The sequence below is a fragment of the Paramormyrops kingsleyae genome, chromosome 22, assembly GCF_048594095.1.
Source record: "Paramormyrops kingsleyae isolate MSU_618 chromosome 22, PKINGS_0.4, whole genome shotgun sequence".
Taxonomy (NCBI): domain Eukaryota; kingdom Metazoa; phylum Chordata; class Actinopteri; order Osteoglossiformes; family Mormyridae; genus Paramormyrops; species Paramormyrops kingsleyae.
The window spans coordinates 12,868,543-12,895,474 of NC_132818.1; the positions used below are offsets into that span (position 1 = coordinate 12,868,543).

The 26,932-nt window shown below is 50.5% G+C and overlaps 1 protein-coding gene across 1 annotated transcript in view; it reads left to right on the top strand.

The window, feature by feature from the left end:
• The window catches only part of shisa9b (shisa family member 9b), a 30,154-nt gene extending 4,939 nt beyond the window's left edge, over positions 1–25,215 (top strand). Inside the window, exons 3-4 of the mRNA XM_023821669.2 lie at positions 19,114–19,269; positions 23,266–25,215. Of these exons, the coding sequence (XP_023677437.1) occupies positions 19,114–19,269; positions 23,266–23,789 (680 nt within the window). The 3' untranslated portion in view covers positions 23,790–25,215. The remainder of the gene's footprint in view (positions 1–19,113; positions 19,270–23,265) is intronic.
• The last annotated feature ends 1,717 nt before the right edge of the window (positions 25,216–26,932 follow it).

Consider the following 26,932-nt stretch of genomic DNA (forward strand, 5'->3'; position numbering starts at 1 on the left):
AGAGACACACATAGAGAAACAGACATATACAGACACAAACAGATACACATCATCACACAAATAGACACACACAGACACATACAGATATACACTATCACACACACTCATCATCATCAGACAGACACACACATAGACACACAGACTGTGGAAAGAGCAGCTGAGAGTCACCATTTCACTCGAACATCATGTTTTTCTGACTGTGGGAGGAAGCCGGAGCCCTGGGGGGGCGCATTCACAGGGAGTGCAGCTCTGGAATGGGAGGTGTGCCTGCGCTGCTCCCCTGTGCCCCATGGGCTCCTGCTGAGTACGTGTCGAGGTGTTTTTGTTCAAAAAGCCAGAGGAGGACAGGCGGCCCGTTTGCTGTCCGTACCCAGAGACCTCTGCGGTCTACCAGAGACTCACATGCATAAGTACAGTCTGCGGTCTACCAGAGACTCACATGCATAAGTACAGTCTGCGGTCTACCAGAGACTCACATGCATAAGTACAGTCTGCGGTCTACCAGAGACTCACATGCATAAGTACAGTCTGCGGTCTACCAGAGACTCACATGCATAAGTACAGTCTGCGGTCTACCAGAGACTCACATGCATAAGTACAGTCTGCGGTCTACCAGAGACTCACATGCATAAGTACAGTCTGCGGTCTACCAGAGACTCACATGCATAAGTACAGTCTGCGGTCTACCAGAGACTCACATGCATAAGTACAGTCTGCGGTCTACCAGAGACTCACATGCATAAGTACAGTCTGCGGTCTACCAGAGACTCACATGCATAAGTACAGTCTGCGGTCTACCAGAGACTCACATGCATAAGTACAGTCTGCGGTCTACCAGAGACTCACATGCATAACAACAGTCTGCGGTCTACCAGAGACTCACATGCATAAGTACAGTCTGCGGTCTACCAGAGACTCACATGCATAAGTACAGTCTGCGGTCTACCAGAGACTCACATGCATAAGTACAGTCTGCGGTCTACCAGAGACTCACATGCATAAGTACAGTCTGCGGTCTACCAGAGACTCACATGCATAAGTACAGTCTGCGGTCTACCAGAGACTCACATGCATAAGTACAGTCTGCGGTCTACCAGAGACTCACATGCATAACTACAGTCTGCGGTCTACCAGAGACTCACATGCATAAGTACAGTCTGCGGTCTACCAGAGACTCACATGCATAAGTACAGTCTGCGGTCTTTAGCGTAATGGAGAGCCGTATCTGAGCTCTGCACGTGTAGGAGGTCGGGAGGGGAAAATCACATCCACAGGGTCTTTAGGAGGAATGGAGTGAATGTGCGATCCATGCTGGCGTGGTGCCAGAGAGTGCTGACAGCTTACTGCAGGATACAGGGGGAGCGTGTGCAACGAGGACAGGAATAACAGCAGGGATTTCAAACACCAGGCAGCAGCGATGGCAGTTCTGTAACATGTAAAGCTACAGAATGGAGCTGGCGAGGGGGGCCTCGGCTGGGAAATCCCGGGTTTATTATGAAGGCAACTGGCAGAGAGGTACTGGGACGGGTCCCGGCGAATTACAGGGCACTGGGTGACGATACAGTGGCAGGCGAGATGAGGGGTGGCACAGGGTTTACCGTGCCGGGTGATGGGAGGGGCAGCGTGGATTTCACAGCAAGGGACAGCATGAGGGCAGTGGCGTGGGCTTCGCTGTGCCGGGTGGCATGAGGGGCGGAGCGGATTTCACGGTGGCAGGTGGCGCGGGCTTCGCCCTGCTGGGTAGCGTGGGGGGCGGTGCGAGTTTCACCCTGCCGGGCAGCTTGAGGGCTTCACCATGCACGGTGGTGCATACCATGACGGCTGTGAATACACCCTGATCTACATGGAGACCACGACATCCAGCGACCTGGTAGACGCTGGAAGTGCCTCTTGGCACAGTGCTTGGTGGTGTGTTGAGGCGCATGTGTGGGGGGGGGAGGGGCCCCTCACTGTGATGGATCTGGCTCTCTTGGTACACGCCGGTCCTTGTGCTGATTGGGGTGCCGGCAGTACGGCTCACAGCCTGTGGCACAGCACAGTACACAGAGAGCGGCTCTATCAGGGTCCTAAGTTTCCTGTCCAGTGTCCTCATCCCCGTGTCACGGTGACTCTGAGCCTCAGGGCGGACTCGCTACAGGGGACTCGCTCTCTTGGGGGGTTGGGGGGTGGGCAGCCAATCCCTGGAAGGTAAAACTACAAAGGAGTGAGACTCTAGACGAGGGCCCGTCACAGCGAGGAGCCCGTTTCCGCTTCCTCTCCCACTCCTGTCCATCTCTGTTTGCCTCCAGCTGTCTGCAAGCTCTAAAATACCATATAAAGCATTTGTATTATACAGACAAATGAGGGACTTGGCAGTTTGGGTTAACGTTTCCTTCACTGCACTGACTGACATAAGAGGAAAGGGTACTGGTAGAAGCTCAATCAGCCAGCCACTGGTAACTAGAAAGTACTGCAAACTAGCAGCTGGAAACATGTCGGGGGTCTTCATTTGGTCTTGGTGTGACCTGAGCTGCAGAACCACTGTGTGTGAACAGGGGTCTTTATGCAGTTGTGTTGGTGTAAACCCAGGATGTGTAACTGCCATGTGTGATCAGAGGTCTTCACGTGGCCTTTCATTCACTGATCTTGCTCAGTGTTCTTGGGCACCTTCTTTTATTGACTCGCAGTTGCCGTGGAGAAAGTGCGTTAGCAAGCGCCGGCTGGTGCCCGGCGGGGACGGCGTGGGAGGGTGATCGCGGAGAACTGCGGAGGCCGGCGGCCTGTTCGGGGCTCCACCCACTTGCACTTGCCGTGGCGGCCCGCTAGGCCGGGGTTAGGGGTATCAGCACACCTGCTATAGAGACGCACTCAGATCACCTTTCAGCGTACGGTAGGTCCTCCCTTGCAGCACTGATTCGCATGGCCCCATCTTATGGAAATTGACTCGTTAGCGTGAGAGTTTAGCCAGCGGATCACCATTTCACTGCAGATGTGTCAGGAAAACAGCCGGTGTTCCTGCCTTTTGTGATGGTGGTGTGACACATTTTCAGTAGCCAGGGAATGTTCTCCCAGGCTTTCAGCACTTGTTTTGCTGCTTTGGGGTCCATTAAAATATCATTGACACACTGCAGAAAGATATAGCATTAGTGAGTCAGAAAAAAACCAGCCAGTGTGTGTTTACACCTTACAGCAGTTTACTTTTCAACAATTTAATTAAAATGATTTAAACTAATAAGGCTGAGGAGCCGAATCCTCCCACATTGCCTGGTTTACTCTGCTGAGGTGTTTTGCTGGATCATAGCTTCCAGCTTGACAGAAATGTTCAGAAACCGCCACGGTCCTGCCTTTACCGGTGTCCAGCTCCCCAGTCAAACGTGGGCTCAGGTTAACCGGCTGTATCTGAGAAACAGAGATGGCAGGGCCCCCACCTAGAAAGAGGGGCCTCTGAAATCGCCCCCCCCCCCGAACAAACACACGAAACACCATGAATACTTAGAGTCCGACTCGACCTCGATGCGATCGCATCCGTCAGTGCCGAACTTCACAGAGACGATCCCCGAGGCCGGCGGGAGGACCCGCGTGATCCGTCACACCGCGCTCACCGATTACCGCCCTGCTTATTAATCCTCTTGGCAGGCTGTCCTACCCAGAGCTACATCAAGGTTAGCGTGAAATATTCGCGCCGTACGCGTCGCATAATGTAAACAAGAGCGGCGAGTCCAGTGAACGTGTCTCACTAAAGCACGCGATACGTCACTGTTTAGACGCCACCGTGGGGTGTCATCGCGTGCAGCCGCCGATCTATATGACTCAGCACACGGGGGGTCGATATCCCACCAGGATTAAGGGGAACAGGGTTATTTCATAAGATAGCTGGTCAACAGAAGTAGCCAGCTGGCCCTTACGATCACCTGTCAGGTTGCCTGTCCGGGATGAGGAACATTCTGGAGCATGATCACATGGCAAGAGGAGTAAATTTACATATTTAGCATGTTCGGCTGAAATGCGAACTGCTAGATGTTGCAGATCAATCCACAGGGCAGAACCTGATGAACCTTCATTTACCCCCTAGCCTGACCCAGGGCCGAGTAATATTTTGAGATATGTACACCAGGGGGTAAATCCTAATGTATATGATTGATAAAGAGTGCCTTTCCTTTTGTGTGTTTCCTGTTCAGTGGGCTTTGGTGACTTGAAGCATGTGACTAAAGCGTAATCAGGTGACATTAACGTTAAAGACGCACCACAAAACCATATTTGATTATGCAAAATTGCATGACATAAATCACATGACATCCGGCAGCCATGCATGGTGCAGTTCATCAGTGCCGCATCTCAGTACTCCACCTGCAGTGTGAGCGTGCAGCATGACCGTTTAGCCACACGCAGTGGGTTCTGGCTTGGGTGGGTGAATCTCCGTGGCAAAGCCATGCAGAACCCTCACTTGGGCTCGCAGAATGAGTGCAAGCGATTTGCATGCGATCTCCATGGAAACCGCAGCGCGTAGAACCATGCAGGTATGTATCGTCTAAGAGCAATTCTGCGGGGGCCGGAGGGGACGGGGATCAGCATGTGGCTCGGAGGAGCAGATTCCGGGTAGAAGGGCGTCTCGGAGAGCACACGCCACTTGTTTATATTATTAGACATCACGTGGTTTGCTCGAGCATGGCAGTTTCCATGGAGATGATGGGGGATGCGGGCCATGGGTAGAAACTTCCTGTCCGTCGCAGAGATGAAGATCAGGGTGCCTTTAAGCTCATGGTGGGTGGTAAGGCAGGAGGACGCCTCCTGCAGGCGCTGGGCAGGGGGGACATGAAGCCGTGTCACGCACAGAGCCGCGGGGTTAGATGTCCTCTGTCATTGAGCCATTGGCTTTTTCGGCTGGGCTAGGTTTGAGGGTCATGGTTAGGGTTCGGGGGTTATGGTGACAGGGGATATTTTGATCTGCATCTGCATTTCCTCTCCCTATCCACAAGCACAATGGATCTGAGTCTGCCGGCTCCATATTCAATTTTAAATAATATTTTTGTCTTTATACGGTTCAGTACACCAGTATGTGGGCTTCACAGACACCTCACCACCGTGTGCCTCGCCGCTGCCCCCTGGGGATCAGTCAGGGGAAGTGATTGAGGTCGCTGATCCTTTTCTCTGATGCTGTCTGTAACTGTTTCTGCAGCACAGCTGTTATGGACGGCCGATGCTGATTGTGGCCTAATTCGATGATTAGGGGACCAGCTGGGGCACAGTCAGTGAGTCGCCCTGCCGGGGGGGAGGGGGCTTATACAAAATCCACAGTCCAAGTAAATACAGTAGAAACTGCTTATAGTGATCACGGTTATAGTGGTCAACCGCTTATATGGATCAAAAAGCTTGGGACAGAATCATTCCTGTACATATATTGTTTAAATAATCCAGAAGTCCACTTACAGTATTATTTTTTGTTATTTTTAAACATGACAACACGTGGAACAAATTAAAATTGCTTCTTTTTTTTTTTAACTTTGATCGCCCTACTTTGCCTTGCGGTAACCCGTCTGCTTTCTGGCTAGCTACCTGAGGCTAATGCTGCATGTAAGGAAATTCTCTCAGTGAGGAATATAGACTCGTAAGCTTATGATAAACCACCAAAAACGAGCCACTGTGTCAATTACACGGTAATCTGCCTGAGACATAAAGAAGAAGAAAATAATTGGTTATAATGATCATCCGCTTATAATGATTAAATATCACCCAGACAGACGTGATCACTATAAGCAGTTTCCACTGTATAAAAAGAAATCAGCTGTACGCTTCCCTATTAATAGATCCTACAGCCATCCTGTCCAGGCTGTACCCCTGCCCTGGGATAGGCTCCACTCCCCTCCCCATAACCCTGCACTCTGTGCCCGGTGGGTTGTGAGTTTGATGTCCACCTGGGTCTCCGACAGAACTGACAGTCACGCCCTGCCACCGGAACTCTCCACAGATATGGGTGACAGGGATTCCGGTGATTTCCAGTTGTGTGGTGCAGAAAAGAGGCCTTTTGCACTTGAGGTGCTCTGTTCGGTGGGAGGAGTCTTCAAGCGGCTCAGAGTGAGTTTTTCATAGGCAGAAACGCGAACTGGGAGGCTGAGGCCGCAGCCTGATTTCAATTTGAAGATTTTAACAACTCTGAGATATTAGCTAAGTTCTCCCCAAACGAGCTTGATGGGCCGAATGGCCTCCTCTCGTTTGTAAATTTCTTATGTTCTTATGTTCTTAATTCATGGCCAAACAGGAAATACAGGTTGGTCAGAGGGGAGGACGGAACATTCTCAGTGTTCCGGGGGCCGGTGGTGTTTCCAGGGCGAGCTCCGCCCACTTTCCGCCCCCCACAAGCTTAATGGCATCTCAGTCAGCGGCCTCAACCTCCCTGACACCATGCCCTTAATTAGGGTGTCTCAGAGAGAAGGGGACTGGATCGCAGGTCCTTCAGCTGAAGAGGATGCCTTACATAACCCGGTCGGATCCTGGATAACAGCAGGATGAGTGTCTCACTGTGGGATGGAAAGGACAGCCTGCAAGCTGAGAGCGGCATGCTGTGGATCAGAGCCCGCTGACATAAACGCGGAGGCTTCTCTGCAAACTGACGCACAGGTGAAGAAAGCTGAGATCGGCATTCAGCCAGTGACCCTGGAGCAGGTGGCATTAACCGCCTCACTCAAGGGTACAGCAGTGACAGGGTCACTCTGTCAACTGAGTGATTCGAATCCACAGTCCCAATCTCACTGAACAACCACACGTACCTTCTAACCTGGAAGTCACCATCCAAGACATGCTGTTCAATCATCCTGCTTTAGAAATGCAGGACTCATATAGGGCCAGACCTGACTGATCGATAAGGTGAAAATAGGCTTGGATTGATGACACTGGGTCTTCATTAGACTGGTAATTAATTAGCTCATTACGGAAAGACCCAGTCAAAAGATGGGTCTGAGACCTTCCTGTGGTTCAGGGTGTTCAACAGAACTTCCGGTAAGGGGGTGTGAATAAGGCCCAATGAGAGGCCACTCCCAGGCTCAGGTCTTCTGTGAAGCTTCGCTGGTGGTTGATTCTGCGCCTCCTGAGGAGCAGAGTCTGTCCCGCTCAGTTCCTCTCATCTCAGTTCCCTGATTCGCCCAAAGTTAGTAAGCGGGCAGTAGGACGCCCGACTTGGAGTTTCAGGGGTGGGTCAGCTGCTAATTAGAGGCCAGCTCTGCAGGACCCAGGAGCCACCTCATTAGACTCATCTGTAAGGAGAGCGCCCCCTGCAGGCCCTATGACAAACAGCAAGGTTAAAAAAGCTATCTGCACTGAGGTAGCCCCATTTAGCCATTCTCAGCACAGAATTCCAATTGTATGTTTTTCTAGCAATGGACGGACGGTCCTTACACTGCAGATGCATGCTGGGAAGAATTCCTACGGCCTACTTTATTTGATATGATTTTTACATGAATAAATTACGGGGTTCATGCATTTATACATCAGCAAATTCAGGACTGCGTGACATATCCTGATCCAGATCCTAAACTGTGATGATTCAGTGTGACTCAGTTTTCAGAGCACTGATTTTTCCATCGGGGAGACGGACGCGTAAACAGGGCACACATGAGCCACACAGGGGGCCGTGGACTGTGCTGCGTGAGCTCACAGTGTGTGGAATAACAGGTGTCTCTGTCAGGCCCCCAATGGTGCAGCAGCCAAACCTAAAATGATCCACGCAAAAGGAACCGAAGGCACACATATGTACACAATGAAGTCGTCAAGTTTTTGGTTTCAGACCCAAATATATTGATAATCCCTAATGATTTTCAGTGACAAGCAGGAAAACTCAAACAATTAAGACAAGCTAAACAAGTGAAACGATGTGATTTATGAACCTTTAAATGGTTATGTTCTGAAATGGAAATTACAGCATATAAATCAGGTTTGAATAAACAGCTATGCTAGCCTGCAGGGAATTTCCAACGAGCTACTCCCTGCGCTCCTCAGAGAGAGAGAGAGAACCTTCCCACTACAGAAATCAACATCGGCTGCGCTGCCAACACAGACTGTGTTGTGGAAAGATGAGCCCGTTCGCCAGGTCTTTTGCAGCGTTCTTACTGTCCGGAAGCACAGACGCACTCGGGGGGGGGGCTTGTGTAATCGCAGAAAGCTGTGTTATTTCAAATTTAACTAAAGTAAGCTTCACATATGGCTGATTAAAGATGAGTGGAAATGTGACCAAAAACAAAAAAAAGGTCATAGACCAACCTAACATGAAACTCAGTCTAAGACTAACAGTATAACTTTCATTTCTGCAATCATGTTGTGGTCTCTGTCACTTTTTTCTTTGTGCAAACATTGTATTGACACAACAAGGTAGGTCAAAAGAGTCAATGCTGATTAATCAGACAGGAACACACGGTTAATCACAGTTAGGAAAACGCAAAAAGCTTTCAGAGAAATGCTGATGTATAATTAGGCAGGCAGATGTGTGGACACCCCGATGCTCACCCCAGGCCCCCGCAATGACAGCACTCCCACTGGCATGTTTGTTGTGTGCACGCCATTTGTTCCCATCCGTTAATGATTCACAATGGGATCGGTGGCGGGATCTGGTGGGGGGGGGGGGGCAGCACACTGCTCTCTGAGCTGGCGAGAGAATCACGGCTCTGTGGGCAGCGTGGGGTGTCGTTTGGCGAGTGCCCCCCCAGGCCCCAGGCTTTGTCCAGAATGCCCCTGGTCAACTGGGGGTGGGCATAGTATGCTGTGTGATTACTTGGGGGGGGGGGTGCTAGAGTGTGGTTGCGGGCATGGGAGAGTGTCCTCGCACATTGGCGTCAGTTTCAGAGTGGAGATGGGGGGGGGGGCAAATCAGCTCAATGACGAACCCACCACGGCTACTGAGGCCCCTCCTGTCTCACAAACATGCCCCTCCCCCTGATTAGCCAGTCCTCACTGTGGAGTTTGGAAAAATGTCATGCCTTGCTCACAAAAAGTGCCACGCGCACGTTCAGCATTTAAAAATACCTTCCTGTTGCTTTATGCAAATGTTTTTTCGGTTGCAGATGACTGATGGAACAGTGTCAGACTAAGAGAGCGTGTAGGTAAGCCCTCGTCCTCCTGGGAGGGCACAGCGAGGGTGGGTGCGCGGGGGGGGGGGGTCTCCTGGTAGACATTATTGCAGATCTAATTAAAACCCCGTCTGTCAGGGAGACGGGAGGCTCTGGATGCCGCCGCCCCCAGACTCTTTTAGTATCTCACCCAGGGGAACAAGAGACAATTAAGGCACCAAATTTACCAAACGCTGCTCCGTCACATGACGGGGGTGGCAGGTCGATTTTGTACGTGATGCAGACAACGGTACGGTCACCGAGGATGAAATAGCGGCCCGGATTCCATCTGTCCGCATTGATTGAGCCATCGGGCCGGCACGCCGTGTACCATCTCGCAGTCGGAGACATGGCCCATGTCACCTCCTCCAGCGGCTGGGCTGTGTCAAAGCCGAGTGTTTTACCGCTGCTGGTTTCTTTGTTCTGATTTGTTTTTTCTGGTTGTCATGGTTACCAGAAGAGTCAACGGAGTCGATGGTACCGCTGCTGGATCACTTTGGGGGTGTAAGGCTGGGGCAGAGCGTAAGTTCTCCTGACCAGCTTCTCCACCCATGGAGGAGACCCCCCACCAGGCTTGCCCCGAATTCCCACAAAGCAGAGATGTGGGGATCAGAAGGCAGCGGCCAAACGGCATGTCTGCGGAATGTTCTAGGGGCACTTCCCCTCTGTCGATTTCTTCTGGCATATAGCAAGGCGCGCCTGGGAGATACACTGGGCTCTCTCTCCTTCCTTGCCCTCCATCGAGCGCACGCTGCTTGTTCAGAGAACAGCTGAAGCTGACTCCGTCCAAGGTCACTTTCTCGCAGCATTTCAGAGACGCTCCATCTGAGCTCAACTATGCAATCGATGTCTCATTACTGGACTCCAGTGTGGGAGGTGCGCGAGGGTGCAAGACTTTGACCCCCCACAAACCACTTTGCCCTCTGAAACTGAAAATGACGTCATTAGTAGAGAGACACCAAGCTTGTACGCCCCTGCAGCTCACATTCAGAGACGGAGATGGTGCGTCTGTGTCAGATGCTGTGACCTCCAGAGTCTGTTGGACCACGAGTCTTGCAAACCCGATCATGTGACTGGCTGCTGAGGGTCCTCAGTGATGGACGGACTTTCAGAACGTGCATTCAGTTCCTTGAAATACCGCCGCCCTGGTGGACATGGTGAAACAGGCATTGCCAGATGACAGCTTCTCCTTTGGCATCTGTGACTCCTCTTTTGAATCCACAGGCGGTTGATAATATGGCAGCTCTGTAAAAGCAGTGTGGTATTCTTTGTGTTCCTGCAATTTATTCAACGTGAATTATGTGATAGATTGTTCCTGATTTTTATAGATAATGCCACCACCAGACCAAAATCCACCCCCAAAGCCATTAACGACCTACATCTCTGTCATAATTACAGCCCCTCTCACAACGTCCAATCAGAGGTTTCTTTTGTGTTGCCAGGCTGCACATGGCAACGGCCACGGGGCAGCAAAGGTTGCACACCCTTCGCTTTCTCAGCATGATTGGCGGTTGGGAAATCCGCCTTTCCTATGCTGGGGGGGGGGGCGGGCGCTGGTGGGATACAGCATCATTTTTCACTGGTGTGAAAGTCTAACAACTCAGCTGAATAAGTAATATCCATAAAAATTTCTACACGTACATTCATGCACACAAATCACTGTATCCCTGGTCTAGTAGGAAGAACAAAAATGATGAGGTTATATGAACAGTGGCATGATGGAGCCACAGGCTATCCTCTCATGGGGAACCTGCCGTGGTGCTGATCTGCAGAGATCAGCAGCAGGGGGAAATGGGAACAGCAACAGGAACGGGTGATGCTGTTCCCACGATGACCATGCATGTACCTCACCATCACCCATTAACCAGCGCCCAACGGCGTTTCCATGGAAAGGAGGAATGCAACTCAGCGGCCGGGTTCTTCGCGGTTCTGTTACTTCCAGGAGATCAAGGAGAAGTTTCCAGTAGAAACATCAGGCCGCTTTGCAGTGGTGATGCATCGTCACTCTGCTCCTGCTGCAGTGCAGAGCCTGAGAACATCTCAGGTGGGCGTGGACCTCATGCCTGAGACTCCATGCTGACCAGGCCAGCTCCTGCACAGAGAGCAGATCCACAGAGCAGGATGAAACATGCGTGCTGGGAGACCTTCAGAAGCGGGACACATTCAGAGCCACTTATCTAACTGTCACTTGGACGAACTCAGGTTGCTCAAATTTTACTGCATTGTTTGGTGACATGCTCTGTGAGATACTTACAAATGCATGGAGAAGGTGCACATGGACTGAGGAACGTGGGTGCAGACTTCAGTCTGCCAACAGGTGGCATGGTGGTCAAGCGATCCAAAGGCACACACTGACTGCAGATGCTGACGGGGTGAAAATGTGGTTTGTTAGATTCACCCAAGGTTTGCTTATGATTTGCTTAGGATATGAAGGTTTTCTTGTGATTATATGAAGGTTTGGTTGTGATGATATCTAAATGACCAAGGCTGCATTACTGCATTTAGCTATGTTAATAAATGTGGACAGCGTTGCATTATAACTATTATACAAATCAGAAGAACTTTTGAAAACAAACCTTGAAGTTTTAGATAACTGCAGAATAACAGCAGGCTGCAGGTAGGAGTGGATGTGATATTTAAACATAATTCAGAGATGGGTATTTTTGGCGGTGTTCAATGCAGAAAGGGCTGCTCTTTAAAACGCAGTTACATTGTGAGAAATAGCACTTATGAATTGATCTCTTTTCAAAATATTTTCAGACACATTGTTATGCAAACCTGCATTTCACCGCAAAATCCCACTAGCAGCTTCTGTTTGTGTTTAAAGGATCTTTCCAGCAATGGGGTTTACCTGCCACTCATGCAGCCGCCCCGATTTTTCAGATCACGTGATCATCACCTGGATGAAACGGCGTGTCAGAAGATGACAGCTGAGTTTTGACATTCGAGTTTGCTTGTTCATACTTTTGTTGGTGAACATCATGCAAGGAGAAGATGAAGAAGATCATTCTTCAGCCTCAGGGTCCCTGGGAATATGGGGAAGGTGGTTCAGATGTCCGCAGCTGACAGGTAGCTGCCAGTATCTTCCTGGAGAAGAGCATAAACGCCAGCTCCATGCTGAACGTGCTTTCTGAAGGCTAGGAGGCATAAAGGAAAAACCCAACCAGGTGGATTTAGTACTATGCCACCTGCGGTACCTGCAGGTGAGAGAGGAGGGGCTGCGGGTTAGAGTGGAGGGGCTGCGGGTTAGAGAGGAGGGGCTGCGGGTTAGAGAGGAGGGGCCGTTCAATGAGCCATCTGATCATGCAGCATCAAAAGTGTTGTCTGCGCTGGCACCTCGTGGGGATTTTCTATGTTGTCATGACAACTGCAGAGGGCCTTGACAGGCAGGGGAACGTCTAAGTAGCATAAAGGACCCACCTGACATGACCTGAGTGGGAACGGCCGAAGGGGGATCAGCACCAGCCCGTTAGCACGTTAGCACGTTAGCACGTTAAGCTGCTATAGTGCCGCTACAGGGGTTCACTCACTGTTTACAGCAGCGGTAACGAGGCAGCAGTCACCATCTGGGTGGGGTATGGCTATGGTCCCTACTGCCAAGAGGTACGTGAGCAAGTCCACGTTTCAGCACGTTGGCGTCCTCTACAACGTCACACTGAAACAATTAACATGCTAATAACAGCAACAAGAACATCAGCCGCTACAGCAGTGTGCGGAGCCAGCCCATTGGCGCGGTGTCACTGGGGAGGGCCGGCGGACGGGCCCTTTGGCTTTGGGCACGGGGTGGGTGTGCTGGGGGAGGGTGCCAGCAGACTCTGGGCCCTGGGCAGGGCGGTGGCAAGGCCCCCAGCAGACACAGTGTGTTGGTGCGAAGGCTGCCTCTCACTGTGCTGCTCTTTGCCGAATTAGCTAGTGATCATCTAGAGAGCTTCAGTACTGCTGTACCCCATGTGTGCTGCGTCGTCCCCTGTCCCACCCCCCCATACCCAGGTCTGCCCAGTCCCATTCTGTCTCACTGACCACCGCCCCCCTCCATACACAGGTCTGCTGCGTGCCGCCCTGTCTCACAATGGGTTTACTTTGAAGCAGTCCCTGCCTGGTGATGCAACCAACAGAAACCAGTAGCACAGCATGTAAGGTGGATGGGGAGGGGAGCGGGCAGGCGGATGGGCAGGTGGGGGGGGTGGGAGTCAGCGCTTTTACGACGACGGCTTTCGGGGTGAAAATGCTGAGTGCTCCAGCTACACTGGAGGAATTCGACCCAGTGCTCCCATGACGGCAGACTGACGTACCAGTAGAGACGTGCAGGGATGAAGCCCTGAACTTTTCTGGGTGTGTCACTCTGTTTCTCGGAGCTCATTCCCAGATGTTGCAGCATCTTCAGAGTCAGGCAACCTGTCTCTAAGGTATCTCCTTAATCCTGGGATCTCACACATAAAGAGCCCAGGGGCCACTGGCTGGGGGCCCGTCTCCTGAACAAGCCTTTTATTAGGCAAAAGAGAATCCAGACAGAATAAAAAATGATCTAATATTAATAATCTGCTAATCAGCAGTGGGGGGGGGGGGGGGGGGCACTGGCAGCACAGTTTAGCGGAGTGATGTCACACTCACTGTGGAAATTGAAAGATTGATCTTCAGGCCAGATTTAGTGATGAATTTAAAACATGTCACAGAGGGGTACTTTGAGAAACATTTACCCAGTAAGACCCCCCCTCCAACCCCCATGCTACTTTCATGCCGCTATTGAGATGTAGATGAGCTCCTGCATTCAGAGGGCTGAGCGGGTCCCTTGAGACCCCGCACAGTTGTCCTTCATCCCTGAGGAGAGATTAGGCCTCTGTGTCTGGTACCAGAAGGGTACAGGTTTGAATACCACGCTCAGCAGTGTGATGTCACCATTGGGCTTTTAACCCTGAACTGCTGCAGGGACCATCTGACCCTGCTTTTCAAAAATGTATGTTGCTTCGGGTAAAAAAGAAAACCATGTGCTAAATAAATAAAATGTAAGGAGTTCCTCTGCAATGAAGCAAGACCTGACTGCATGCGGCCTCAGTCTATGAGTGACTCAGTGACTCAGGCCGTGGGTTAATGTCCATTACTGCTCTCCGTTATAGCGCATTGCTAAAATCTCTCTTTTTGTGTTAAAGCCTCAAGAGAGGCTGGCAGGAAATCAGTGAGACGACGTGTTAGTGCTTAACCGTGGGCCTGCTGTGTTCATACTGCTCACTGACTTTTTAAGGCAGGCCTGTCATGTGATCTAGCGGCTGAACATCATCCATTACTGGATTTGGGTTTGGCCCTTATGCGGGTCCAGTCATCTCCCCTCCTCTCACATACCCTGTGTTGATCCCCTCCCCCCACGTGAGATACCGAGTCAGCTTTTGCAGAACCTTCTCCAGGCTCAGACCCTGGACCCTGTTAAACTGGTTAGACAGCCGAAGCTGTGGTTTAGGGTAACTACAGATGGCGCCACCCGCAGGTCAATCACAGAACTTCTGGTGATGCTTAACCACCTGCACGCTGTCACGAGCATCAGGGTACACATTACACGCAGACAGATGGGCCGTGACACAGCGCAGCTGCACAACCCGTCTGCGCAGCCCTGCTAACCTTATTCATGCACAGACACTAAACGCCTGTTTGATTTCTCAATTAGCTCACGCAAATAATTAAATCTCGAATTTCAGGTGTTTTTTATGGACCGTCATTAATTATGCGTCTCTGATTAAAACAGATGTGGTGGCTCTTGGCTGAATGTTCTGTGAGATCCGGGAGAGGGTCAGGGAGCCATCAGCCGGCTCGTCCCTGTGGGCCGACCCACTCCCAGAATAATCCTTCTGCATTGTTAATGAGGTTTTGGGGATCTCTGTGGTTGTGGGGTCCTCGCCCCCCCAATTCCCCTCCTCTCTGCCATTAAAAATCCGATGCCAGCAGACAGCTGGAATGAGGAGCCGTTTTTTTCTGGAAGGGGCAGCAGGAAGGTGGAGAGACAGGGAGATTAATTAATTAATTAAGCAACTAAAGTCAGGTTCAGATCCCATTTCTGCCCCGAGTGTGGGCTGGCGGCACCATCTGCCGATGTTGAGTGGTTGTCCTCCTGCAGTCTAGGTCCGTCCAGGCAGGAGAGTCAGTGATGTTCGGTGTTATTCACAGCATATGAGTGTGTGTGTGCCTATGCCTTGTGCTGCCTGGGGCGTTCTGCCCCCTGCTGGCTGGGATTGGCGCCACACCACTTCATAACCCTGTGCTGGATTAGATGGAAATATTGCTTATATTTGGTTGATTTATCCACACAAGATCATGACCTCATGACCTCTCTAGCCGTTACTGTCTTGACCATCCAATGTTAATGACTGTGATGTATAAGCCAATAAAGAGCATGCTACGGGGGGACTGGGGGGGGTACAATCTATATATCACTGAACCTTCATGGCTGGGTACAGACCGTGATGGGCTCAAATGCCAGTTCTTGTACAAGGCATATTACCATCGATCACATTGACAGCTTCCTCCATAATCAACACCCCCCCCCCCCCAGAGCAAAGTCAAGTCAGGGGGCTTCCAAAGAACCATTAGCCTTTACATCTCTGTGATGAAGTTCCGAAGACTGAAGGAGTTCCCGTCGGTCAATGAACACTTTGAAGAAAGTTCCAGCATTCAGCATGAGCGCCACAGCCTTTAGGGAAGCGATGCTCTGCTCCCAGTAAAAATTATCCTCCGTTTCAGGTCAGGGAGCAGTCTCCAAAAACTTCTAGAAACTTCTTTCCCTTTTGGCCTCCTCTGTCAATGACAAACTGGTTTCCCCACAACGCCTTTCATCCGTCACGCCTGTCTGACCCCGGGTCTGCCTCAAAAGCGTGTCTTTAGATTTAATTACAGGTTAAAGGCTCTCAAAGCCTTAAAGTCGCCCTCCTGACGAGTGGACAGCTCGCCACTCACTGCCAGCCTCTTATGGAGAAAGTCCTCCAGGTCTCCATTAAAAACGATGCGATCTTGTTTTGTCTGAAATATTTCCCAGGACAGACTGCGTAAGTACCTTCTATTTCCGGATATTTCCAAGCGGAGGATGTTCTGCAGCCGGCCCCGACTGTCTGGCGTAACAGCAGACGTCTGGGAGGTGTGGAAGTTTCTGGAGCAGTTCAGATTTCTCAAGCAGCTCATAGTGTCTTTCAGATCTCCAACCCTACAGGGATCTATGTTGTTACATATATTACTGATGGAAAGGGTTGTCATTAAGCTCACAAGGTCCAACAACAGAGTCATGTGACTCGAACCTGCAGCCACACTGGCCATCAGTCCTGCCGGTTATCCGCACGGATCCTTGCCGTCCATAATTCATAAATCTTTGTCATCATCATCATCACAGCTAAATTGTGAGTGTTTTGCATTGATGGTGAGTTTAATTTCCTATTGCCATACATCTTTTTCAACAAACATTATAATGATGAGATTTTATCGCACTCTAATAAAACATTTCTAGGAAGGACTACAAACAATAGAGGGACATGAGGTGTGGAGTAAAAAAAGACAAAATTATGAGTCTATGAATAAATACAATGCAGGCTTTATGAGAGTGAGGGCAGGCTCTCTGTCTTCCTTCTACTAATGTGCAGTGTCACATGACTGAGATAGACTCACCAGACTGGACGACCTTTGGCCCAGTGGGCCGGACTCTTAGGTCCTGATCCAGAGAGCAGCTGGTTTTTAAATCCCTTCCCTGTATCGGTTCAGGGGAAGGTGGCCAATAACAGCCAATGACATTTTAAGAACGTGTGACATCAACTCTGTGACAAATTGTCATCTTATCCGAAAGTGAAATTATATTAGTTTATGTCAGTTCAGCATCCATCTAGTCAGTGCCTGGGATTTTTATAATGCATTTTTATAGTACATTTCCTCTGCTCCCCTGTCGCTCTGTGAATTATATGTGGGTATGTAGTGCAGATACAGCCACACAGTGTATTACGCTATTTAAACGAAAGCCTCTCTGTTTGTCAGAACAAAGGGTATATTTAAAAACACACACACACGCAGTGAAAGCTGTGCAGCCTTCCCTGCATGCATACACAATGCACTGTTGCATAGCAACGCACATGATAGGAAATGGACGAAATTGTAACCAAAGTGCAGTAAATTGATACAAATGCGGCCCATATCTCAGGGGCATTTTGGATAGTATACCCCTTTCCTCCTAACTCCTACACCGCAAGGATGGCTTCCAGAGTCAGAGGATGAGGGGTGTGCTGAACGGGACCCTGAAAGGCAGAGCGCGCGTTCAGGGGGGGGGCTTGGAAGATGCGTGATGACCTGGTTTGCCATGCGAGTGCCCACGGGCAACGCGGCCTGGGAGGAGGCTGAGGCACGGCTGCACCTCCCCAGAGCCTGAACTTCTGACCTTACGGCACTAAATTAATGGCAAAAGCAAAAGGAGCCGGCAGAGCTGGGAAAATAAGGGCACAGGAGCCTGAAATCATGATGCCTTCGATGCTTAAAAGCCTTAACCGTGTCTCTATCATTAGGGCGGCGGCGCACAGCGGATGAGGCAGGAGTTATGGATGACATCTTCTCTATTTTAGGGTATCCAGAAGCACTAATAGCAAAAGTGAAGCCAGCACCTTCACAAGCAGCTATAGCAGGTCTGAAGAATTACAACAGGGAGCCTACTCTCAGTCCCCCTTAATGTGCCATACTGCTAACCGCTAGCTGATGTTTCAGAAAGTTCCGGAAACAGCACGTAGGTCTGCCTTTAGTTAAAGCAGCAGCTCGATGGCGTCTGCAGGTATCGTCTGTGTCCTCCGGGGTTCTGACTTTGTCTTGGTTCTGTTTGTTCTTGTCGGTCTGACTCAAGCAAAGGTTCAATAAACCAGCAGGCAGATTCAGAATACAGCTCAGAATATCAGGTTTACAGCCGAAACGTAAACATCACCAACCTGTACTGATCACTCTTTAGCCGTTAACGGCCGAGACCAGGTTTGCAAAGTATGTACATTCACATTCATTTTATTTAGCAGATGCTTTTGTCACATAAGAAATATAAATCTGTCAATGAGTAAGTACAGCTAGGCTGAACTCACAGCTGATGGCAATTTTCCTTACATAAAAATGTTCTAAGGGCAGAAGAAAAAATGATCGGTTCCGACAGATAACCAATCAGATTGTAGTGAAGGTGGGTCCAAGCAACTAGAGGGGGCAGGACCAACCAATCAGATGTTTTTGTCCCACCTCCTTTAGTTGCTTGCATCGTTCTCTATAATCTGATTGGTTATCTCTCTGAACCAATCATTTTTCCTTCTGCCCTCAGAACATTTTTGTGAAAGTAAAACTCCTACAAGCGAGCTTAAAATGAATCTCCAGGTACAAATATAAGCAATATTGGAGCAGGAACTACATAACAACTTACAAAATAAGAATCTAATAACATCACTATTCAATACTCAGGTACTCATGTTCATTACCAGATGCGATGCCATTAGCTTCTGTCCCTATGGAGAGCACCAGTGTGACTATCTGGGCTCGTCAATGTGACATCGGCAGTGTTTTGGATCCCTGCTGGACAGGCAGTCACATGAGCAGGCCCTTTGTAAGCCACGCCTCCCGCAGGCACGATCCTATCATGATCGTCGGTGGCGTTGTGGGTCGTGTTTGCTGGAGAACTAGCTGGCAGGTTGTTTTTTCTAAAGACAAGCTGCATCTGCTGTTAGACAAGACACAGTAACTATGCTGAAAATGACACTGAGAAGAGAGACATTCTGCCCCTGGTTTAGTGTGGATTTTGTAGTTGCTGTCATTCTCACACTGTTTTATTCAGAACCCAACATAGCTGGAAGTATTTTTTCACAAGATAAAACAGAAGAATGACCCAATTTCGGTTATAACTCAATTTTGATCTTATATATACAGTTATGCAGTTTTGCTTGTGTAGGGCACTGCATGATGTCTCCTACCTCCTTCCAATCTGTCTGCTTTTAATATCATCCATAACCCAGACATGATCTCACTCATAACAAAACTGCTCTTGTGTCATCCCGTGTCCTCCCCGCAGATGGCGCCATGAACAGCCTGGGCCCCACCCCCACCCTGGTGCCCACCATGACCCAGCCGCACCCGTACGCAACACTGGGGGGGCCGCTGACGCACACCTACAATCAGCCGCCACTGGCCAAGGAGCTCAACAAGTATGCGTCACTGAAAGCAGTAGGTAAGGCCGGCCGTGTCAGCACCCACGAACTGACGGGCTGAGGGACCCAGGGGCTCGTGGTCCCACCACTCTTCAGCTCCGTCTCATTGGTCACAGGATTTTCCCTGTTGTAAGAGCATAACACCATGTGATGTTACAACATCCAATCAGCAGCCACATTCCAGTTGCGCCAGAGTACACTGATCAAACACAATGGCTCATCACCTAAAGCTCTAACTGCAGAAGGTTTAAGCTTCAAAACCTGTATCAATGATTGCAGGGGGGGTGGGTAACGATCCTGGAGCCCCGTCAGGTCTGAACATCAGCAGGACCGCAGTCTGACAGGCATCTCTTATTCATAGAAACCGCGGTGCAGCAGAGCGCCAGGTGGGGGAGCTCTGCTCAGGCCTCTGTGTGTGGCGGCACATGCTGCCTGGACCAGCATGGGTCAGTATGTGCTCACCATTAGCCTGGACTGGACCCGCAGGCAGTTCGGCGTGGCCACTAATTACAGCTAGACTGGGTCCCAGTTCTAGTACAGACACGGCCGGCTGGGAGCATCTCTGTTAATCAGCACAGGGAAGTGGATTGGCACTATCCATCGGGAGCTGGAAGAAAGCTTCTGCAAATGTGCCTTCTCAGTCACATCAGGACCAACCTGGCCCTACCCGCAAAGCTATGATGAGCTAAGCTAAGCTAGCGCTAAGCGAGAGAGCCGGGTATTGTGTTTCGGAATTAGGGTGCGCTGCGACATTCATCCAAGAACTTCACTAGATACACAGCAGGATAACTGTATGGAGATTATTTTAGTGCCATATTCCAGGTCTATAAATGTAATGTATCCCCAAAAATGGGGATTTTTTGCAAATATACACAGGCTACTAGTGTCACATTGCCAAAGGAAGTCACGTGTCCCGGCGAGCCAATGAGAGAAGCTGGGATTTCATTGGGCACTTCTCATTGGACGCTACCTCTGGCAGATGGGAAGAAATGCAAAGCTATGCAAGGTGGCCCTTAGGGCCACCGTCATAATGCTGGGTGGGGGGGTTAATGCAGATGCTGTCCCGGGCTATAGCCCAGGGCTCCGACAGACCTGCCTTGGGAAAGATGGAATCAGCAGCAGCCGAGCGTCCATGCTGATGTCAGCGTAGGGCCCCCCAGGTACGTTAACCAGGCCCTGCCTAATGCTCCCAGAGAGAAAATACCCAGGTGTGGGCCACAATTCATATAGAATCCCCTAGGGGGCTCAGGTGGGAACGTGAAAACGGCTGAGATTCTTCTAACGCTATGGTTACAGAGTGTACTGGATGGTTCTGCGGGGGTGGAGGAAGGACCAATTTAATCGAACGAAAAACATATTTCAAGTTTCACCGCGAGGATTTCTAAATTATTCACACTCTGCTTTAAATAACACGGTCAGTGTTGAATCCCCGTGGCCCAATCAGTACATTGTCATCTGAATCATAAAACAGGTGCGGTCACCAGCGGCGTGGATCAGACACTTAAAAATGGAACAATACATGTCATTTGCCCAGGGAGCTGGTGTTATTTACCTCAGCTTTTCTGTCATAATGGCCTCCCCTTCCATGCCCACAGAAACCTCGGCCCATGGCCGGCAAGTTGATAAGCCGCGCATCCAGAAATCAATCCGACGCTTCTCTGTCCCCAAACGCTCATAAGGTCACTGTATTGGATTTCTCCCAGACACTGGTGCGCAGAAGCAGCCCCCTAATATAGGCACCGCGGCTCAGGCTCTGCACATATTTGAATCTGCCCCCTCTGTCCCTGGACAAACAGGGGACCAATTATTTGAATGTCATTTACCAAAAAAAGAATCCGTTCAGATTTCACTTGAAAATGACTGAGTTGAGAATCTCGTATCCCCGGTATCATACCCCACGCAGGCGACGTTTTACGTAAAGAAGTCACCCGCTATCGACCCCAAAGCCGGGCGGCTCTCATGTGGCGTAATTAAAGATGGCCGCTTGCCTTTCACTGTACTGGACGCTGGCTCCTTCTGAGTCGCACAGCAGCGGAGTCTCTGGCAGAACGCTTTCAGATATTTCACTTAAAGACCGGTTTAGAGTTGGGGAAAAAAATACATGATATTAAATAAATAAATCTGCATAAAATAACAGGGATGGATTTAGGAAGCCATAATTTAGTGTGTGATGCTTAACGAGTAAACAGAGGCATGTTTGCAGTCACTCTCGGGTACTAATTATACAAACCACCTGGACAGAAGCAACCTCGTCATAAAGGAGTTTGTCTTAATGGCCGTATGTGAGGATATTTCATTTTGCGAGTGGGATCAGCTTAAAACATTTTGGGGTCATTAAACCCAAATGTTGTGAAATTCTGTTTTTCAGAGAGGGGTGTGTAGCGACTGAGCCACGGAGTCTTGTTGGGGGCAATTTTGAGAGATTTTAATGGCTTGTCACTCACCCGCAGTCATTTTAAAACAAAAATAAAGCCACAGAAAATGACAGCGGCTGAGCGGCGGCTGAGTAGCGGCTGAGCGGCGGCAGCGCAGGAGACAGCTGAGACAAGGCTGGTGGGTCGCGATCCGCCCCGACCTGCCCTGTATGGAGACGCGTCCTCAAACATGACTGGGTTTGGCCTGATCTGCAGAGCCGTGAGACGGTGCAGCTGCATATAAACCAGGCAGGTTTTGTTTGTGCTTTTTAACAAATGGGTCGTTAATTAGGGAGACGCCAGGCTTCTAAATGCCTTCATCGTCAGCCCCTGCCTCTGAGCAGACTACGGGAGCTGGCTTCCTAACGGCAGCGACTCTTTTGAATCCTTTCCTTCCTCTCCTGTGCCGGCTGAGCCCTGTGCGAGCGTACCGTGGTATCCCAGAGGCATCCAGCAGGAAACATCTAACACTACGTCTAATTTGTATTTTTATAAAGATAGCTAATTTCGAAAGCGTGTTAACTTAACCCCCAGCTACCCACAGTGCCAGCACACCCACCACTGAAGCAGCAGATGTCAACTCACAGAGACACAAAGGCGCCAATTGGCCGCAGAGACGTCAGTACAGAAACATGAAGGTTTTGGCAGTAAATATGGAGGGGACACGCCCAAACACGCAACACGCTAAGATAGGCCCGCGAGCGGCAGCGTGGCACAGCACACACGTGCCCAGGATCATGCACTAAAAGCCTGAACTTGGCACCTTAATTGATTGTAAGGGTGAATGACTGAGGAAGGTAAATTATTAAATTAGTAATACGACAAATACCAAGAAAGAGTCATAGCTAAGGGTAAGATGAATTATTCAGTGACTCATAACCATTTAAATGTTTTTATCTTCTCATTTCATCTATTATTTCCCCGCTGAGTCGCAGATATAGAAAGCAGAGCCTTTCCCCCCAAATGAATGTAAGCTTTTATTAGGCTGTCAGACAGAATTGTCGAGTGACGGCGTGCGACGTGGAGGCTAACGGGGACGCTGCTGCCATCGGCACTCTGCAAATCCCTCGAGCCACAGGCCCATCGTGGGCGTGTTTTATTTCGTGTCATTGTTCGAGAGTAACGCCGCTTGTTCACTTAGAGGCCGGTAGGAAGCGTAGTCTGCACCCAGTCACAGAAACACTACATCTAATCAAAGTGAAAGACTTGAGGCCTCTACCCCCCCCAACTGAGCCTGAGCTGGGCTGATAACAGGTGCTGAAATTCAAGCCCCACTGGAAGTTTGGGTTTTGATTTGTTCCCTTTGAAGGCGACTATGTACAGAAAGAAGGGCCAGGCTGGCATTGTGCCAGGGTGAAACATGCTAGACGCTGGCATTGTGCCAGGCTGAAGAATGGTAAAATTGAAATGCTAGAATTTTCTGAGCCCTCGATCACTTCTAAGGAGCCATCGGCATCATTTTGGGTGAGTAGCACGGATGTCAAGGTCAGGGAGCTGTCACTGAGCAGGCTGAGGCCATGGTTTGGAAGTGCTAGCCCTAACCCCTATGCACGGGGTGGGGGGGGGGGGACATCCTGCTTACCTGATTTTGTCTCCTTTCAGCGGAAAAGGCCAATGACAACTTCTACGTGAATCGCCGGCATTTGACTGACCTGAGCACCAAGGGCAGCCTGCCCCTGCACCCCGTGCCCCTGCACCCCGTGCCCCTGCACCCCGTACGCCTGCAGCACAACACACCGCCCTTCTACGCACCCGAGCCCCTGGTGGCCCCACCGGCGCCCCTCCCGACCCCCCTGGCGGTCACCCTTCCGACCCCCTTTCCGACCGCCCTTCCGGCCCCCCTCCCCATGCCCGTCCCCAAGCAGAATGGGCACAAGCCAAGGGTGGCACGTGTCCATGGGCCGCCCCCGCTGGCGTATGCCTCACACACCATCGCCAGCCCGGGCATGATGAAGGGCTGGAGCACCATGGAGGCCTCTGCCACGCTGGGGCCCCGCTCGCTGTACGGGGCCCGCAAGCACTGCACCATGGAGCGGTCGGGCCAGCTCTACCTGTCCCGCAGCCAGCACTACCTGCCCCCCCACCCTTATTTTGTCACCAACAGCAAGACGGAGGTGACTGTGTGAGATGGCCCCACCCTCATGCACCCGGCCGGAGGGAGGGAGAGAGAGCGAGAGAGAGAGGGAGAGGGAGAGAGGTGGGGGGGCCCCCCAGCCTCGTGTTCTGGGATGTGGGTGTTGCGGCAGTGCGTCTTTGTGCATCTTACACGGCCCCCAGGGGGGAGACAGGTCAACAAATGGAGAGAATGTCTGTCTGACACTTTATTCTCTTAACAACGGCGATGAACGGTGGAGCAGTGCTGGGCAGCGGGACAGGGGCCCCCAGGGGCCACATTAGCAGTATGGGAGCATCGCGGTTAATGGCTGAATACACCTGGGGTGGGGGGGGGCCTGGGGCCGAAAAAAACAGCAAAAATGTGTGGGGCGGAGAAAAAGTCCCGAATTTCGGAGTTGCAGCAGTGACACATCGAGCGGCAGCGAGACCCTGACTCAGGCCTCCAGCCGGGCCTGCCCACGTACGGCACACCGACAGGGAGAAGATACCGGAAACTGGAGCGTCCAGCCGGCATGTGACGGCCACGCCCTCCGCGTGGTCCCCGGCTCACCACCTCTTCCCCGCCCCCCCTCATCCCCTTGTGATAGACCCCAAGGACTGCTTTGTTTTCCAGTCGTACACGGAATGTCCTGCCTGTTAGAGAACAAGGGATGGAAACTGCCCAGAGAACTGGGAACACACTGCGATCCCATACAGCTTGGGAGTAGCGGCCTGTGACGTGACTTCACTTCTTCTGCCTTTGTCCCCGACGATAATGCGGTTAGAGGACTTGGGGGACGGCGTGCATTGTCGCCATGGTAACAGTTGCTGTTCTTCCAGTTACATCCTCAGATAGTTAACCTTGCTGTTTAAGTACTGTGATAGGGAGGAGTCTCGCCCACCTTAACCCTAACCCTAACCCTAAACTTAACCCTAAACTTAACCCTAAACTTAACCCTAAACTTAACCCTAACCCGCCCCTACTCATAGACAAACAGTAAAATTAGGACCTGGTATAAGAAGGAAATAGAATAGATAAATTCACACAGCTTAGCGGTAAGTCTGTCCTACATCCTGTCCGTGTTCGTGAACAACGCAGTAAACACGAGGACAGCGAGACCTTGGAGCGTCACTTCGCGGGGACTCGGCGTCACAGTGGGGGAGTTCTCCCGTCCTCGGGCAGGGCCCGCCACATCGTCTGAATGCTACTGTATGTGTGCGATTTCTATGTCGTGCCAAGCTCTGTTTTTTATGACTTTTTAAAGAATATGGTGACCATAGCAACAGGAATGAAATTACTGGACTACAACAGTGGACAGAAATGAGTTTTTTTTTTTCCTCTTGTTCTGTTTTGACCCGTTAATATTTCCTTTTTGGCTTCTGATGAATTTATATAAAAATGTATTATTGTGTGCAGTAGATGTGAAATAAATTCCTTTGAACTGTAGATTCCCTAAATTGGGTTTAAGGGTATATTTTAAGCTGTCCGAATTCTTCCGGAATACTCCTGTATTTTTGTAAGACCCTGTGGTGACCAGTGGAAAGGGTTAAAACAAATCTGCGACGTGGGTGTCAGGGTTGGGTGACGGAGGAGAGTCTGCAGTCTGCAGTCACTGCTTTGCAGTCACCCATCTGCGCAGCCCCGGCGACGTCCCTGTGCACTCATAGTGTTCTTACTTGGGGTTCACACAAGCTGGAAAGCTGACCTCCTGACCAGAAACAATCCTCCAGTGCACGTCAAACAACTCAGAAGATGTTCCTCGGACACAGGTTGCTCTGTGTTTTTTGATCAGCTATCTGAGAATGACAGAGAAGACTGATTTTCTTTACACAGCCTAAGACTATCTGGGTTAAAGTACTGACGGTAAGGATGAAGGTATGAGAGTGCTGCTGTATGTCATTCACAAAAAACTAAGTGATTGTTCAATGAAGTGGCTGTCAAATCATTGTGAACACATATACGTTCGACAAAAGAAACAGAAACAGTACTTGTCAAGTTATAAACAAGTTGTAAACAGATTCACACAGTGGTTAAAGACGTCCACCATTTGCAATATTTTCTCACCATTTCACATCATTACATCCCACAGCCAGAGGGGGCAGCCATCGTCGGTGGGCAGGAGCACGTGAACATGCACACGCGTGTGCAGATGGGCTGCGTGCATGGACGGGATGCTATTTGCAGATTGAGTACTCCGCTATACCTTGGCAGGCTGTTTGTGAAACCTCATCTTTTTCCACGGCCACCAGCACCGTTTCCACAAAGACTTTTTTTTAAATCGATTCTGCTTCAGACGCATTGACACAGTGCACAGGAATAGCGTGCGTTTTCTGTTTAGCTGAAACGCCAGCTGGAAGCCAAATAAGCAGTAATGATATTCACGGCAGCTCGAGAGATCCGTGCCGCGTGTTCCTACCTGGCAGAGTGTAGTTATTCTCCCATGTGACGCGTTCAAAGAATCGACTCCGTGTTCAGCGGGAGAGAACCGGCCTGACTGCCTGCCAGTCTCGCTCCCCTGCAGTGTCAGAGGCAAAAGGTCCTGCTGTCCAGTGAGGAGTCTGGGCGGGACTGCAAACAAGCAGCGCTGCGCTCACCGGCGCCACCCTCTGGGGAGCAAATCACACAGGCATCTAATTAGATAAAAAAAACATCCTCTATATGAGAATGGAGGCCACGAACGAAGAGTGGCAAGCGGCAGGGGAATCGGGTGAGGTGTCGACAGTCGAAAACACAATTAACAGCTAATTATACTGTTAAAATTAAATATGCGGCAGGATTCCAACAGCCTGTTTAGTCAGGAATACACTTTGTTATATTTTGCTCTAATCTGAGCCGAAAAATGCTCCTCAGTGACCTCTGAGGTGCCATCAGCGTGGGGTACACTGGTCCTCAGTGACCTCTGAGGTGCCATCAGCGTGGGGTACACTGGTCCTCAGTGACCTCTGAGGTTCCATCAGTGTGGGGTACACTGGTCCTCAGTGATGTCTGAGGTTCCATCAGCGTGGGGTACACTGGTCCTCAGTGACCTCTGAGGTTCCATCAGCGTGGGGTACACTGGTCCTCAGTGACCTCTGAGGTGCCATCAGCGTGGGGTACACTGGTCCTCAGTGATGTCTGAGGTTCCATCAGCGTGGGGTACACTGGTCCTCAGTGACCTCTGAGGTTCCATCAGCG